Below are 15942 nucleotides of genomic sequence, written 5' to 3'. Positions count from 1 at the left end.
TATGGTTTTATTTTAGTAGTTTAGTAGTATCTATGAAAGAACAGTAGTAACTTAATGTATGCAGGATTTTTTTTTAGCAGCCCGATTTTTAAGATGACAAGATTGTGAGCAAGTCTGTAATTTTTGTCTAAATACCCTCTTAGCACTCCTCATCTAGTAACAGTCGTATAAACTGCTTGAAAGATGTATCCTCTCTTTCTGTCGTCATGTTCAAACCCAGACCTTTGAACAGGTGTGTGCAGAACTATCACTTTTCTCTTAAACAGGAAGGAATTGACTTCATCGGGAGGATTAACAAAATTTGAAATTCATATTGTGGCACAGTTTGATAATCACAACTCCCAGGTGTGGCGAGTGAGCTGGAATATTACGGGCACAGTGCTTGCCTCCTCTGGTGATGATGGCTGTGTTAGGCTCTGGAAGGGTAAGGTTACCCACTTGACATATATTATATTAACTTTGTAGTATGCTGGAGATACTGGAGAAATTTTACTCAAAACATAATTTTGGAGGGAAAGTTCATTTTAGATTTGTGATTTTTTTTATATTTGTGTTTACATTTCAGAAAAAGAAAATAACTTTCTGTGCTGGAACACTTGCATGATTTAGGCTGTTGTAAATAGTTGTTCCTGTACCCTGAAATTGTTTCACCAGACTAGAGCTATATAAAATTTTAATTTTACAGAGTAACATATGTACTGCATTACTGTCTTTTTCTGATGCTAAACCCAGAAAATGTCAAAATGTTCAGGCAAAATGGCTTTTTTTCAGTTTACATTTCCAAAAGCAACAGCAAAAACACAAAACCAAAAAAAACCCACTGCTAGTTTCCTTATACATTCGCATTTGTTTCTCAGTATTTTAGTAGTGGAAACTGAGTTTTAAGTTGTGGATAGCCAAAGAGTATCAGACAGCTAAAGGGGCAGATCCTCAGCTATTTGGAATTTATATTTTGGCACTGAAGTTCCATTCTGATTCACACCAGGTGTATGGTAGTTGAAACATATTTGTAGGGAATGCTGAGCTTCAGAAGAGAAGCTAACAGTTTTTATATATCTGTATTTGCAGCTAATTACATGGACAACTGGAAGTGTACTGGTATTCTGAAAGGTAATGGGAGTCCGGTGAATGGTAGTTCTCAGCAGGGAATTTTTAATGCCTCTCTAGGTTCAGCCAATACAAGTCTACAGAATTCACTAAATGGATCATCTGCCAGCAGGTAGGTTAATTTGTAGGGAGACTGAGTTTCAGTAAATGGTCTCTTCTCTGAATCTTCTTAATTTCACTTAGCTTTCACGTTTGTTTTACATTTTTTTCAAAGTGCAATACTTCTGCAGGCTCTTCTGATTTTGCTTTGTGGTGTTGTCTTGCTGTGCCACTGTTAAGGGGAAAATGAACAAAACCGTAAGCCACACTGAATCAGAATGTGTAAATAAGCAATGTAAACAACTATTTTCACTTCTAGTCCTTTCACATTATTAAAAACAGCATTTCTGAAATAGTTTCAAAGAAGAAGCTTCATCATAACTGCTGTATAACTGCCCTTTTGCTTTAGATTCGTGTTTAAAAGTGAAGCAAAAATACCGGCAACAAACTCTGTTTTTCACTGGGGTAATGTAGCAGAAGGGAAGGAGGAAAAGCTACTTCATAATGTATGGTTTCAACAATCAAATACTAGTGTTAGTTAACTTGCTTTTCGCAGGTGTAGCATCAACTTTGTGGTTTTTTAATCTTCCTTATATGGCATTTGTATTGCAGATAATTTGTTTTAATCTCTGCTAGGTTTTTATTCTGTAATAATTGCTGTTTAGTAGGTAAATTTAACTGCCTCTTCTGAAAAAGAAACATTTAAATTTGTGCACACCGAAATGTAGAAATACACTGAGCCCCTCCTCTGCATGGTGGAGTCTGTACACTCAGCTTTACAGGACTGTAAATCTTATGTAAGGACTAGATGTGGCCAAATTCTGTAGCTGCAGTTTCCAAGTTTTGTGGCCACCTTTATTTTTTTTCTATTGCCTTGGCATAGCTTCCATTTCCATCCGTGTGCAGCTACTCGTGTGGCTTTCTTTCGGTTTAAAATGCTGATCAGTAAAGTTTGCTTTTGGAGAGCAGCAGTGTGTCATCATTCCCTGCCTCTCCTTCCCTTTCAGCAGTCAATCCTGAACGCCAGTTCTGGCTTCCAGATCCCTAGCTGTGTTGAGCAGAGGAGGGCTTTCACATTTTCCTCACAAGATAAATGGGACAGCAAGGGGTGGTAATGGTCCCACAAAAAAGGGCATCAGAATCATATTGGTCATCTGGTTCCATGTTCTACTTACAGTGTAGCAAAAAAATGCTGAAATACAGCCCTATCTTGGGAATAGTATATTCAGAGCTGTGTAACTCTTTGGGCTCCTGTGGGGAACTACAGGCTATTTTATACTCGTTTTGCATAGGGTGTGGTTTCAGTCTCCTTATCTAAAGCATGCTGCCAGCAAGACTGCCCTTCCCTACCCCACCCCTTTGGTGGTTCTTCTCCTGTCCTTGAAGTTGGTAGTAAGCCATTGTGAATCTGGAACTTCTAGCATTATTTTTAGACTCCCTCGATTGCTTTGCATGTTGGAGGGCTTTTTGTTTTGTTTTTTAATAAATTATTCTTGGCTCCAATTTGTAACAAAACGTTAATTCCCAAATTATGTCATTGGCTGTGGAATTCCCAAACATACGGTGTCTTGTCCTAGGATTGAGCCTTACTATAAAAAATATACGCCTTAACTCCATGTTTTCTTTGTAGTAACACTGCCTTGAATTGCATAAGCACAGTTGTTAACTTTTGTGTTAGTGTTAAAACGCTGATAAAGATTGATGTATTGACATTGAATAGGTATCTTACACATAATTTATTTTGTCTGTGACTCTACATGCTGTTTCAGTGTCTATACATTTAAACACTTAAAACAGCTAAAGAATATGCAGATCTGAAAAAGTTTGTAAAAGCACGATCACCACACTGGATTTGTACTCAAAAATTAAGTTTCAGAACAGGTGATGTAGATTGTTGCGAAATAAATCAGTAGGGCTATATTGTTATGTTGATGTAATTGTGTGTCTAGATTTATGATACAATTTCCATTCTCCATTTGTATTATGTCCTTTTTAACAGAAAGCAGAGCTGATACCAAGCTAACTGGAGTAACTTTGGTGTTTTGCTGCTTGTTGCATGCACACAGGAATGGAAAACGAACTCCTTTTTCCCCTCCCCAACGCCGTTTGACCTCTCCCAAGACACCAGCAGCCTGCTAACTACTAAATGCTGTTCAAAAAGCCTTTTTAAAACACGTTGTGTACACTTTTTTGTACTAGCCTGCACAGTTTGATACTATTGGAACTCCTGATAGAAAAATATTTGGAGAGGCTTCTTGTTTGGAAAAAACCCCATAAACAACCCACCCAAACCCCAAAACTCTCATCAGAACGTATTATATGAAAGCTTGTCAAATTAAAAGACTAGTTCATGATTAAAAATGAGAATTTTTGTCCTTGACTGGGATGGGAGGAGGGAGATGACCATTATAATAACTTCCATTAAAATTGTTTTGAGAACCAATTTGTTTTGCATTTCATAGCGTTCAGCATTTGATTAAGATTCCTAAACATTACAAGGTTGTAACTGCTTTGTAATATATGAAACTGTTAGTTTAAAAGGAATAAGAAAACTGTTTTGACAATTGTACAGATGGTAGCTATCAGTAGTTTGGGTATTGCTTCGTTTATATCCCTTAGTATGACTTCAAATAAATGTTTTATGAGTACTGTCATACTTTCGTCATCATAAGAGAAGTACTTTTTCTGATATGTATTTGTACATTCCTATGGTAATAGTTCCATGGAGTACCTAAAATTCTCTAAACATAGTATCCTTAAAAAATGCAAACACTTTAGCCATATAAAGGTAGAAACCAAAATGCAGCTTGTTGTGAATTGTCCCATAATTTCATTTATTAGTTAAAGAGCTATTCCTTTCTGTAAGTCCACAGAACTGTAAACATCTGTAGGTATCTAATATAATTATGCTAAAATGCACAAGTGTTACGGGTAAGTTCTAATAAAAACAGCAGCAAAATGACATGAAGTGGCATAATTCCGAATCTTGCGCTCACCAGGAATCTTAAATTTACTCTGAGGATTTTGCAGCAGTATGTAAATACACACAAAGGCTGTATTTCGTTGGAAATAGTTATTCTCTATAAATGTGTATTAATGTAAAAACAGTGACGTTTTTACGTCTGTTCTAGAAACGCTGTGAAGTTACTCTGAATTAGATGCATATGCAGAAAATGTACTTTGGTAATATTTAATGTATATTTTGTGTCACAAATGAAGCGTTACTGAAGGCTGTTAACAAATCACAGAAATTCTGGGAGAATGAAAACCTGTTAATAGCTGTACCACACCATCCTTTTGATTTCCAAAGCAATCCATTCTTTTGTAAAAATGTATACTAGAACTATGACTATGGTATTCTTTTCTATAAATTTCAGTGGAAAAGACTGTGTTATTTTGCTTTAAAGAACAATTTCCAGATTTGTCTTGTTTTGAATTACAAGCCTTGATTTCTGCTATTATGTTCTATTGGTTTTGGCATGGATATACTAAAGCCTTTTTTTTTTTCCAGCATGTCTTTTCTCCCCTTTGGTTCTCCTTGTATTTACTACCTTTCTCTTTTTTTCTTGTTTTGTTTTTTTGTTTTGGTTTGGTTTTTTGTTTTGGTGTTTTGTTCCTTTCTTAATTGTTTCAGGTATTTCTTTCCCCCTCTGGATTCCCCACGGGCTGGATCGAGATGGTCCAGTCATGCCCAGCTCCTTCCTCCTCCTCCTCTGATAGAGCAATCTTGCGATGCTGACACTGCCAACCTCCAGTATCCTCACCCTCGCAGACGATGTGTATCTCGGCCTCTTAATCTATTACCTGAGAATGAAGGGGTTTAACATGTTACTTTAAATAAACTCTGAAGGGCCTTATTCTGGTGTTTGTGAATGCTTCCATTTCTGGCTGCCTTTGTATTCCTTCTCTTGTACAGAAGATTTTCAAAAATTTGGGAAAATTCATGCATGTTCTGCAGAACAAACAACAAGATTTAGAACCTGTTACTTGTGTATCAAAGGAACATTTTAATTTGTACCCTTTGAACTATGGCAACACATACAAACAGTATTAGCCATGAGCTATTTAAAGAGTAGCTGACTTCAACGTGCCTGTCCTTTTTTCTTTTTTTTTTTTTTTTTTCTTTTTGAAATCAGTTCAGTACGGTCTTTAATTTTTTCTTTTTGTATACTGCACTGACATGTGAAACACATTCTCAGAATTAAATGTGTGTTCAAGAAATTGTTGGGAAAAGTTGATACTGGATCAGCTCATAAAGGAAACAAAACCATTCCTGTGTATACTGCAGCTAAATAGTTTGGCGCGTTTGGTTTTACTTTAGAATTTTCCATCTTGCTGTATAAATATTTAAATTTTATAATTGTGTTTGACTAATAAACTTGTTCTGAAAGATCTGTATTTGTACAGTTTTCCTTGTAATAGGCTTTTTTTTAATCTGTTCCTGATGAAGGAATGTTTTGGATTCAGGTGTCCATTCTCCTAGCTCTGCTTTTGTACTGTCACGTGCCACTCCAGATGTGCAGCTGCATATTACATGTGTCTGCCACAGAATGTGCTCCAACTTTTCTAATGGATGCTGAAGGTTTGTGGAGACTGCTAGAGCTGTTGGGTTTCACATTATCTCATAATTCTTTTTCGGTGACTGACTTAATCACTTAGGACTTTTTGAAGAAAGAGTGCTGACTTAAAAGATGTGTTCCAAAACAGAAACATAGTTCCTGTGTATCTGCGTGTTGGCATTGATGCAAGACAGATGGAAGGGTAACACTGGACAAAGAGTATGTGGTAGTTCTAGGGAGTAGCATTACTGTACAGGATGTAATTGCTAAGCTTGTTCGGCAGATCTTGGGGGAGGAAGGAAAAAGGAGGCTTCTGTGCAGCAGAAATCCAAAGTGTAATAGTGTATTTCAATGTGCTTCAGAATGGGTTTATGATATTTCCTGGAGTAGAGCACTAATACAAGGTAATGGAGAGGGCAGCCTGCATCCTTCCAAAGTGACAGCAAGTTCCTGTGAGTTTTACTTGTATTCTGAAAACTTTGTTCAGATCTACCACTTTTGTTCCCTTATTTTTCTCTGAGGAGTCTAGTTAGTCTCAATTTACTAAAAAACCACGAGGTACACTGGTGTTAAGGGGTGGTTGCGGACGGTGTGTGAAGGGAGGCTGCTGATACTTTCCAGCCAGCAGGAACAGAACTGTGGAAGAAAAAAGTTCTATACCTTTTTACCAGAAAAGGTAACACTTATAAAGCTGTGCCATACTTCGTAAACAACAGAAATGTTATGTGATTAGAAAATAAAGTTTAAATGGGGGTGGGAAGTAACTATTCCTCAGGGAGAGAATGAATAATTAAAAAAAAAAAACAACAACAAACCTATCAAAACAATTATACTGGGATTCATTCCTAACAACTTGGGAACAAACTGTTTCTGGGTATGCCAGCAGCAGAATGTACTTTTGAAGGTTTAAGCCACTTGCGAATTTCTGTCTTAACCCTTTAAAAGATCACAGAATATCCAGTGATAGTAATAAATGACAATTTTTTTGCAGCTTTTGTGCATTTTTGCAGCTTCTAGTGCATTTGTTTACAGTTTAGTCAGCATGGTCACATTATTTTCCTCTGTGATGAGCACGTACTGTCAGATATCCTAGTTCCATTCATAATTCTTATAATGGAAACATGCTATTACAGTTGCAGTGCACACAAGTCATGTTAGGATGAACTGGCCAAGTACTTTGACCTCAACAAATAAACTCAGGCTGTTTTTGTGGCTCATGGCTGCCTTTCCCCCAGCCTGCTATTTTGTACTGACCTCTCTCCAAACCTGGGCCCTTCAGTCACTGTCTTTGGCTGTCCACCTCCTCTTCCTCAAACTCATACTTCCCTCTTTATTCATCTGTATTGCTTCCTTGACTCAAAGCTCTGAACTGTGCTTTTGTGCAGGATCTGGGCCCTTGGGCATAAGCAGCAGAACCCCTAGAAGGAAGGCGATAATAGAAGGGCTTAGGAAGGGATGATTACAGCAGGTACTTGTGATATTTTAATTTTATACAGCACTTTGTAAGGCTTCTGTCCCTTTTCTTCTGAAAGAAGATACACATTATCTCTTATACTCTTTCCAGATCACAGAAAGAGCACCAGATACGCTTGGACAACATCTCAGCTTGAACTTCTAGGACTAGAAGTTTTTGGGTCTTGTAGTAGCCATTAGGCTTTGGGGTCTTTTCACGTGGTGGTTTTGCATTTGTTGTTTGGTTTTGTTTTGAATGTATTTGAACACAGTATGAACTTCTGATGATGTTGAATGTGTGGGTTTTGCCTTCTCCATGTCAGGAATACAGCTGTAGAAGTGCACTGTAAAAATGTCCTGGATAACACTGAACTTTGTGTAGATCTGTTGTTGTTATACACACACACAGACAGATGTTTGGAAGGCACCTGCTGCCTTCTCATCCTTTACTTAAAAATCGCATTATATTTACCCTTCAAGATGGAAATGAAGTTTTCCTTGTACTTTACATCAACTGAACCACAACAAGTTCCACCTCAACGAGAGAAAGAACTTGTTTACGTTGAGGGTGGCAGAGCACTGGAACAGGCTGCCCAGGGAGGTCATGGAGTCTCCCTCTCTGGAGACATTCAAAACCCACCTGGACGCGTTCCCGCTCCAGGTGACCCTGCCTTGGCAGCGGGGTTGGACCAGATGATCTCCAGAGGTCCCTTCCAACCCTAACGATTCTGGGATTCTGTTGTTCAGCCTCATCTAAGTGACTCACGTGGCAAAACCGGGACATATAAACAGTGAGGAACATAAACAACGTCTGTCTTATAAATAAACAAAAGTAAAATAAATTAATCCGACTGAAGCTTTTTTTTTCGTTTTGGGCGGCTGTGCCCTGGCCGAGACAGCTGGGCCAGGTGGGCTGGTCCTTCTCAGACATCCCGGGTGGGACGCTCAGCGGCCTTTTCCCTGGAAGACCCCGAGCTACTCGCCGGTACCGGGATCCAAGCCTGGCCGGCCTGAAAGCAAATACCGGAAACAGAACAAACCGATGTCATTATCTCATTCCCAAAACACCCCCCCAACGTCCATTACGCCGGGAAACATCCCGCCCTTCCCGCTTCCCGCCTAACGGCCGCCAGAACGCGGCCGGGGGGGCGGGGCTGGGCGGTGCCGCGCGCCCTTCGCCCAATCAGCATCTCCGCCGTCCCTCCCCAAGCTGCTCCCCCGCGTCGCCGGCCAATCGCGGGTGCTGTTTGGGGCTCTCCCATTGGCCGGGCGGGAGGGAGGGCGGGACCGGGAAGGTGTGGGAGGTGCGCACGCGCCCCTGGCGCTGGGAGGGGGCCGGTCCCGGTCCCGCGGTGGTTCCCGCGTCGAGCCAGGTGAGCGGGTGGCGGTGCCCGCCCGGCCTGCGGGGGCGCTGCGGCTGCGGCGCGGAGCGGGGCGGGGTCCGGGTTTTGGCGGTCGGTCCGTCCGCGGGCGCTCCCGCTCCTTCGGGGAGAGCGGCGGCGGCGGGACCCTTGGGAGGGCAGAGCCCACCAACCCCTTCCTGTTTCGGGTGCAAGGGTGTCGCCGGCTCCCAGGTCCGGCCTGCGCGGCGGCGCGTTGCTGGTGAGCAACCGGAGCCCTCCCACCGCTCCCGGGCCGAGCGGCGGCTCGGGGGGACACACGGGGGTTGTGTCGCCTCAGGTGCTCGCTGCCGGGGCCAGGGAAGCAGGAAGGCTCTGCCTGCCTCGGTCCGGGCGGCTTTACAGCCTAAATATAGGCTGGCACGTCTCGCGGCGCCGGCTCTCTGTAGCTCGCGGGAGCGCTGCTCTTTTTTGGCAGCCCAGGAAAGCTATAAAACAAAGTCTTGGCGGGAGAGGGTCGGGAATGGTTCTTAAGCACGTCTGTGGGTGAAGCGGGCTGATTACCAAAGAACATCGGCTGTGAGGTGCGAGTAAAGCACGCTGGCTTGTGTAACTCTGTGTCTGTTTTGCTCCCGCTGCTGCAGATGCTGCCGGGCCGGGGCTGATGGTGTGGCCCGGCCGAGTGCTGTTCTGAGCAGCCTGTGCAGAATGATGGAAGACTTCAGGAATATCGCCGACGAGACGCTCCCGAGCTTCTTGGGCTATTCCTTGAACAGCAGCGCGAGTGTCGCCTTTGAGAATGTCACTGTCGCCTCAAACCCAGGATTACCTGTGGCGGCCTCCACTGTTGCCAGGAGCCAAGAGGGGTGTGACAACAGGTGAGACTGCTGGTAAATGCCACTCAGCAGGGTAAAATCCATTTGAACCATTTGAAACGTTTAGCTTTTTAAAGGAAAAAAAATCTTTTTACAGATTATTTGGTAGCTGATAAAAGTGTTTACTAATCGGTCGCACAGTAATTGGCAAATGTTGGTTTGTCTGTATTACCAATGAAAAATCTACATCAAACTAATGACTAGTAAAATACTTAAAATTTATTGAAATTACCCTTTAAAAGAGTAATTTCATTTTTAGACTGATAACAATCAAGTTTCTTTTAAGTCAACTCTTCTTCGTATAGTCAAGTTTGAAGTAATATAGAGAATAATATATTTTTTACATATGTGTTTTCTTAACTCTGTTAACTGTTTATTGAACTTAACTGAATCTGACTCATTTTAGAAAGGGTAACGTAAGAACTAGAGTTATGGATAAGAATGAAATTCCTAAGCATGAATAATTAATTTAACACAATTTATAATGTTTTGCTCGGCAAGCAGTAGAGCAAAGAGTAAAATTAAAAGCCTTTGCTCACTTAACTGCTGTCCCGTGACTTAACAAGAAGTACGGTCAGACTTTAATACTCTGTCTTTCCACAACCAAAAGGTGGTTCCAAAAGGGTACCACTAGCCATTAAAATTATAATGCGGTATTTTTCTAAAGAACTGCAGAAGGCTGGAGGAGATCATTTGGGGTGCATATGTGTACCTGTAGATACAGATTAGCTAGAAAATGCTAAAATATTAGAATAACTTAACTTACAGGAGATAAGTGGACATCAATATGATTTTTTTTTTTTATGCCATTCTTTGGAAAACAGGCGCAGTGCGTATTAGAATGATCCTGATTCCGATGTGTGTTTTTCCTCCCCAAATTTACAGGGTTTCTGATAACTGTGCATCCTATTTAGATGGAAAGCATTCTTCTCCATCAGGGTCTTCTCACAGTAGTCGGTCAGGTCCTGAGCCAATGCAGGGACTTGCTCTCTGCTTTCCTGATGACATGTAAGTAGATAATTAAAATTAATTCTGTTCTAAAGTGCAGGTACCAGTGTGTAGAATGTAATTTGTATGTACTATAAGCTAATTATGGACTACTTCAGAATTGAATTGCCCACCTCAGCAGCAGCTTTTACTACTGGCCTTTTGATGACTATAACTGGAGAGCTCAGCTGTGCATTAGCCTGTTAGCTTATAGTGTTTGACAGACTGAGCAGCTTTTCCTACTAAAAGAAGCTCCTCTATGTTTTCTGGAGAGGGATAGTGGCAGGCCACGTGGAATCATCCTGTGCAGTGCTGCCACGTAGCCTGAGCAGCATTCTGCTGTTTGATTGACTAATTGGGCTTCAGGTACACGACAGGAATGAATATTTAGAAGTGATGTTTTCTAAACTGTGAGATTTTGTTTTGTTGTCACACTAATGAAAAATTTCCTAAGCATGAATAATTAATTGACTTATTTGAATCTGGCCTGTATTTACCTAGTTTACTTTACAAATCTGGAATTAAGCTGATCTTTCTGGTTCATGTCATGTGTGTGAATAATATCTTGCACTGATTTAAATCTGCTCTGAGTATTTGCATACAGAAAGGAGCATCAATTTCTATTAAATTTACCTTCCTTGTAGCCTCAATGATTGCTGTTTTGTAGGAAGTAACTAATGTCAGTGATACAATTGAGAGACCATTGCTAAGTGGTGGAAGCGTTGGAAGCTGTTGCATAGGTTATTCTAAGGTCAAATTTGTTCCTGTTGTTGTGATGGAAACTGCAATGTGTGTCTTTCTCACGGATAAAATTGCAGTCTAGGCAGTATGCCCCTATAAAAACAAAGAATATAAGATTTGAGAGGGAGTCAGTGTCTTGATTGTACTGAAGTAAAAAAAACAACACCACAGAGCATGGAATAGTTGCATTTTAGACTTTGAGAGTTAGTTTCATTTATTTATCTAAAATGTTGAAGCAAAAGTATGGTTCAGTTCACTCAATTGAGTGGAAATTTTAACGTGACATAATTAGCTTATCTGCCTGTGTGGAAGTTCTGTAAAACCAGAAGTGAAGAATAACATTCCTGCAGAATTAAAAAAGCTGTTACTTAACTACATGTAATTTTAGTAAGTCATGTTCTTTATAATTTAGTCCCTAATTTAATATTACAAAAAGCTTGCTGATACTGTGGACTTGGGAAAATCTTGTCTAAGATTTGACTTTCTCTTAAATGGATCATGGAACTTGCTCAGAGTAGACCCTTTTTACAGAAACGAAAGAGAGGAACAAACAGGTAGAGAGGCATATATTGCATGAAATTTAACTATTTGTTTCACAGTTTAGACTGTGAAACTGAAGTCCTTGTAATCTTGATATTTTTTCCTTTATAGTAAAATGATAGGTCTATAGAATCTCTGCTCTTGGAAACAGCTGACTGAAACGAGGCAATTGGAAAATTTATCAAATCTTTCTATAGAGAGGTGTTGTATACTCATGTTGGTCTGTGTAGCTCACTAATTTTTAATATCTTTTTAGGGACGTTGCTACACAAGTTGTAGAACCTCAGACAACTTGTATTAGTTTGAAAGAATCCCACTCAATGTATGGAGAGCAAGATCAGAATGTCACTGAGCATTCAAATCGCAGTCAAGGTACCTTACGTGAAGTCTTGCCGCCTGAGAGATTGGAAGGTATTAAATTTGGGGAAAAATTTTATACTTATTGTCATTGTAATTAGCTTTTTGTGCTACAGATGTCTTCTCTTGACCCTTTCATTGTTTTATGGCAGAGTATAAACAGGTTCTGAAAAGTCATCTGTTAGATTTGAGCAAACTGAAAACCGAGGAAGCTTGTAGTTGCCATTATGTTCTTGGATTTTTCCTCGAAGTACAAAGCTAGACAGGAAGCTGGTGAAAATAATGTTTGCTGTAGAGTAGCATACTAGAATGCAACTAGTATTCTGACTTAATTCCAGGAACTCTGTGGAAGAAGTGTATGTAACTTGTCCTCTACCCCTTCTGTTTTAGTAGTGTAAGGCTGTGAGATTGTATTTTAATTAACATCTCTTTTCTTGTCCTATTCCAACCTGTAATAGAGGTTTTAACTGCAGCTGTACGGTCTGGGAACATACTCTTCTAGTGAAATGATGCATGAAAAAGTGGTTTCAAATACTTGCTGTGAGAACTATAGTTTGTTTGAAGCATGAATAGAGAGAGTAGTGTAAGCAAAAGAATTTTCTGCAACTTATTTTAAAAGCATGGCTATTGATATTAAACTTGTTTGGGGTTTTTGCTAATGCCAGTCCTCTGATTAAATCTACTTATTCCTTATAATTCAATAAATAGAGTTAATAAATATATGCTTCTAGTCATTACCTTTTCTAAACTTCGAGTATTTGTGAAAGTTTTTTGTGAGGTGAGTATTAGTAATTTTGACAGAGAACATGTTCAATTAGAATGTACTATGATCTTTAATATAAATGGACCTTTATAAAACACACTTCTAACAGGGAAGTGTTGACTTCAGTCACTAACTACTGTACTCCTGAGGAAGTGGCAGTAACTGTGGCAACAAAATCATGGTGCTTTGGAAAAATGGGACTGCCCAGTGTTCGGACTTGATAGTAGCCGGTTAGACTTAGTTGCTTGGTTTTATTGTTTATTCAAGATTTAGAAATTGCTTTTTACTCACATCTACTACTTAAGAATTAGGAACCTTCTTTTGCTAAAATCTGTATGTGCGTGTCTGAAAGGTTCTCTTGTCTTGTTTGGATTATGGGTGAATGTAACACAAAGACAAGTGGAAGCTGCTTAAAGTGATCCAAAAAAAGAATTGGCCCAGTAGGTGAAATACAATAGTGAAACAGAATGCTTCCTCTTACTTCTGCTAGTGCAGCCTGGGACTCCTTCCTTTTTTGCTCTGCCTTGTAGAAAACCTTAAGGCAATAATTGTCTTTCATAATTTTTAGAGTTCTAACCCCGATGAAGCCTTTTTAATTACTCACAAATACTTTATGCCATTGTTACAAGAATGTGTAAGCTTTAGTGTTGTGGTAATGTGTATGTTTCAGGGTTATTTTTGTGGTGGGTGCCAGGACCTTCAAGAGGCTCAGTCTGCTGTCGTAGAGAATAGTTGGCACTTAGGAGTACAACATGAGAATATAATAAAATACTGATTACACTGCATTCCTTTGTTTCAGATTTGCCAAGTGGAATATGTTTTCTTCCAGACATTAAGAATAACCAGGTAAAAGCTTTTCTAAATACAGTGAAATTAAAGGTTTTCTAATATTAATCTTGTAATTAGGCCTCACAGACTTAATTCTGTGCGAGGAGGATGGAGGACATTGAACTGTGTTTATTGTCTTGTATCATGTATCCCTTAAGTTTGTAAAGGTGCTGGCATGCTGGTTGTGTCATACCTCACTTTACCTCCATTTTGTAGATCACTTAATGTAATAAGTACCATGGCAGCATCAGTCCATCTAATCTTCCTCAGTTGTGAAAATTGTTGTTTTCTCCTAGCCTCTGCTGTCTTATAGTCCTTTGTCAATGTAAGGACCTTGCATTTTATCCCATTTTAGCTAAGCTTAGTGAAAAGCCTTTTGAGGAACTGTCTGGAATACTTTTGGAAATTGAAGTAGACAGTATCAACCTGATTTAACTTGCCCCTGTATATGTTTGGTACTTTGAGGACTATGAGTTTAGATGACTTCTTCGCTGTCCTTAACATTGATAACTGCACCATTTGGAAGAACACAATCTTCCTGCTGCCTTTGTATTTGTGTGTGTGTATCTTTATCCCAGAGCTAGCAAATAGCTGCAGGTGTTGACAGGTAGGGTTAGGCTTCAGCTGTTTTTTCTACTGTGTTGGAGAAGCTGACAGCTGTGAACACAGAGATACAAGGCAGACAGGAATGGGAGATCTCCTGGTCCTTGTAGAAAATATGTGTCAAGCTGCAGCCAAATGCTGTCCAATATGTACTCCTTAATGTGTCAGCTGGCATTTGCTGAATTCATTTAGTTTTTTTGCATTCTGTTCTTGTAGGGCCCACAGTGATCAGTGAGTTACAGTCAAATGCTCTCAGGCTGTCTTCTAAAAACCATAATTCAAGTTCCTTTCAAATTCTTTGCTTTCTAAACTTTGACTTTTTGCTGTCTGTCAAAGATGAATCTGTTAATCACAAAGAATGTGAGACTAAATCCAAAACAGACATTACATTGTGCTGTTTTTAAAAATCATTCAGATATAGAAAAGATAGAATATTTGCAGTTTGGTAGATTCAGCTGAAATATTACTTTATCAGTAATTTCGTGTGCTCGTTTGGAGAAATTTCCAACAAAATTGGGTGTACAATTGCTGAGGAACCACTGTTTTAGCGGCATAGGAAACTACTGAGACTTGTCTTTGTACTTTGAGTTGGATTGCAGCTCAGTGAATGGAGGAGGGCATTTTTTTCTAGTGTAAACTCTTTAATGCAGTGGTTCAGTACTTTAATTTTGAGGTCTTTTAAGTTTGGTGTCATACAGATGCTTTTTCCCCTCTTTCCCTCTTTTGATTGCTGTGTTTCTTGCATGCATCCATTCTGGAAGCCAGCATGCAAAGTCTGTTGGAACTAGAGTGTTTGCTGGGATAAGTAGGAAAAAAAGTGTGTGTGGAGTTTTGTAATATTATTAACCTCATTAATTGTTTATTATTAACTGAATTTATCCAATAGCTAGTAACTCCCAAAAACATTTCTCTTTGGGTGCTTTTCACAGATTGGTCCATCCGAACCTTCTGAAAAGTTGATAGAAGGTGAAATCTCAAGTGATCACCTTAGCAATAGCCTTTCAAGTTTTTTGGAAAATGAGAAACTCTCATCTCTTCCAAGTTCAGACGAAGATGCCACTGGTAAGCGTCTTTATAACCCTTGGTAGTTGAGTCTATAATTGTGACTCAATGTTATTACATACTTTAGAAGGAAGATATTGTTTTACTGAAGTATTTATTACTGGATTATGCTGGATGAAGAGCTAGTGTAGCAATATGAAACGAAACTCTCTTCTTTGGAAAACTGACTATTTTAAAATCGTAACAGGACTAGGTGGCTGTGGAGTTTGTCAGAGAAGTTCACAATTGGAATTTTAATCTAAAAAATTAAACAACAGTCCTCAGTTACTGTGAATCAAAAATATAGACAGAAATGTGGGCTTTAATTTAGTAAAGTGGTAACCCCAGCTACAGTTTCAGTTCAGCTTGGTAGAGATAAACTTCTGTGGTGAAGAGCATGCAAGAAAAATTGTGTCTTGGAAAACTCACTTGGCAAATAGGAATAGTATTGTTATTAGTAGTAGCACTTAACATTTTTTGCCATTGAAATATAGAATATATATGTGTATGTTTCAGTCACTTTCTGGGAAGTTTGAATAATGTTACATAAATTTTCCTTTTAATTTATAAGTATATATATGATTTACTAGTTGGGATGTGATGGTGTATAGATGTGTGAAGGAAGATGAGTTATTTGATAGCCTGGAAGTTAAAATGGTAGCTTGTGTCATCTTGTTTTGCTGTGTATCATTAGTCATGTGGTAATGTTT

The 15942-nt window shown here is 39.4% G+C and overlaps 1 protein-coding gene across 1 annotated transcript in view; it reads left to right on the top strand.

Annotated features, from left to right (window-relative positions):
* LOC108499522 (centrosomal protein of 192 kDa-like) overlaps positions 1-15942 on the top strand; it is a 76598-nt gene that overhangs the window by 7124 nt on the left and 53532 nt on the right. Inside the window, exons 7-15 of the mRNA XM_017819427.1 lie at positions 267-424; positions 1069-1219; positions 4781-4967; positions 8175-8530; positions 9142-9375; positions 10258-10380; positions 11897-12051; positions 13560-13606; positions 15121-15253. Coding sequence (XP_017674916.1) covers positions 267-424; positions 1069-1219; positions 4781-4967; positions 8175-8530; positions 9142-9375; positions 10258-10380; positions 11897-12051; positions 13560-13606; positions 15121-15253 — 1544 coding nt within the window. The remainder of the gene's footprint in view (positions 1-266; positions 425-1068; positions 1220-4780; positions 4968-8174; positions 8531-9141; positions 9376-10257; positions 10381-11896; positions 12052-13559; positions 13607-15120; positions 15254-15942) is intronic.

The sequence above is a fragment of the Lepidothrix coronata genome, unplaced genomic scaffold, assembly GCF_001604755.1.
Source record: "Lepidothrix coronata isolate B3197 unplaced genomic scaffold, Lepidothrix_coronata-1.0 Scaffold75, whole genome shotgun sequence".
Lineage (NCBI taxonomy): Eukaryota > Metazoa > Chordata > Aves > Passeriformes > Pipridae > Lepidothrix > Lepidothrix coronata.
This window is presented reverse-complemented; position numbering and strand designations above follow the sequence as displayed.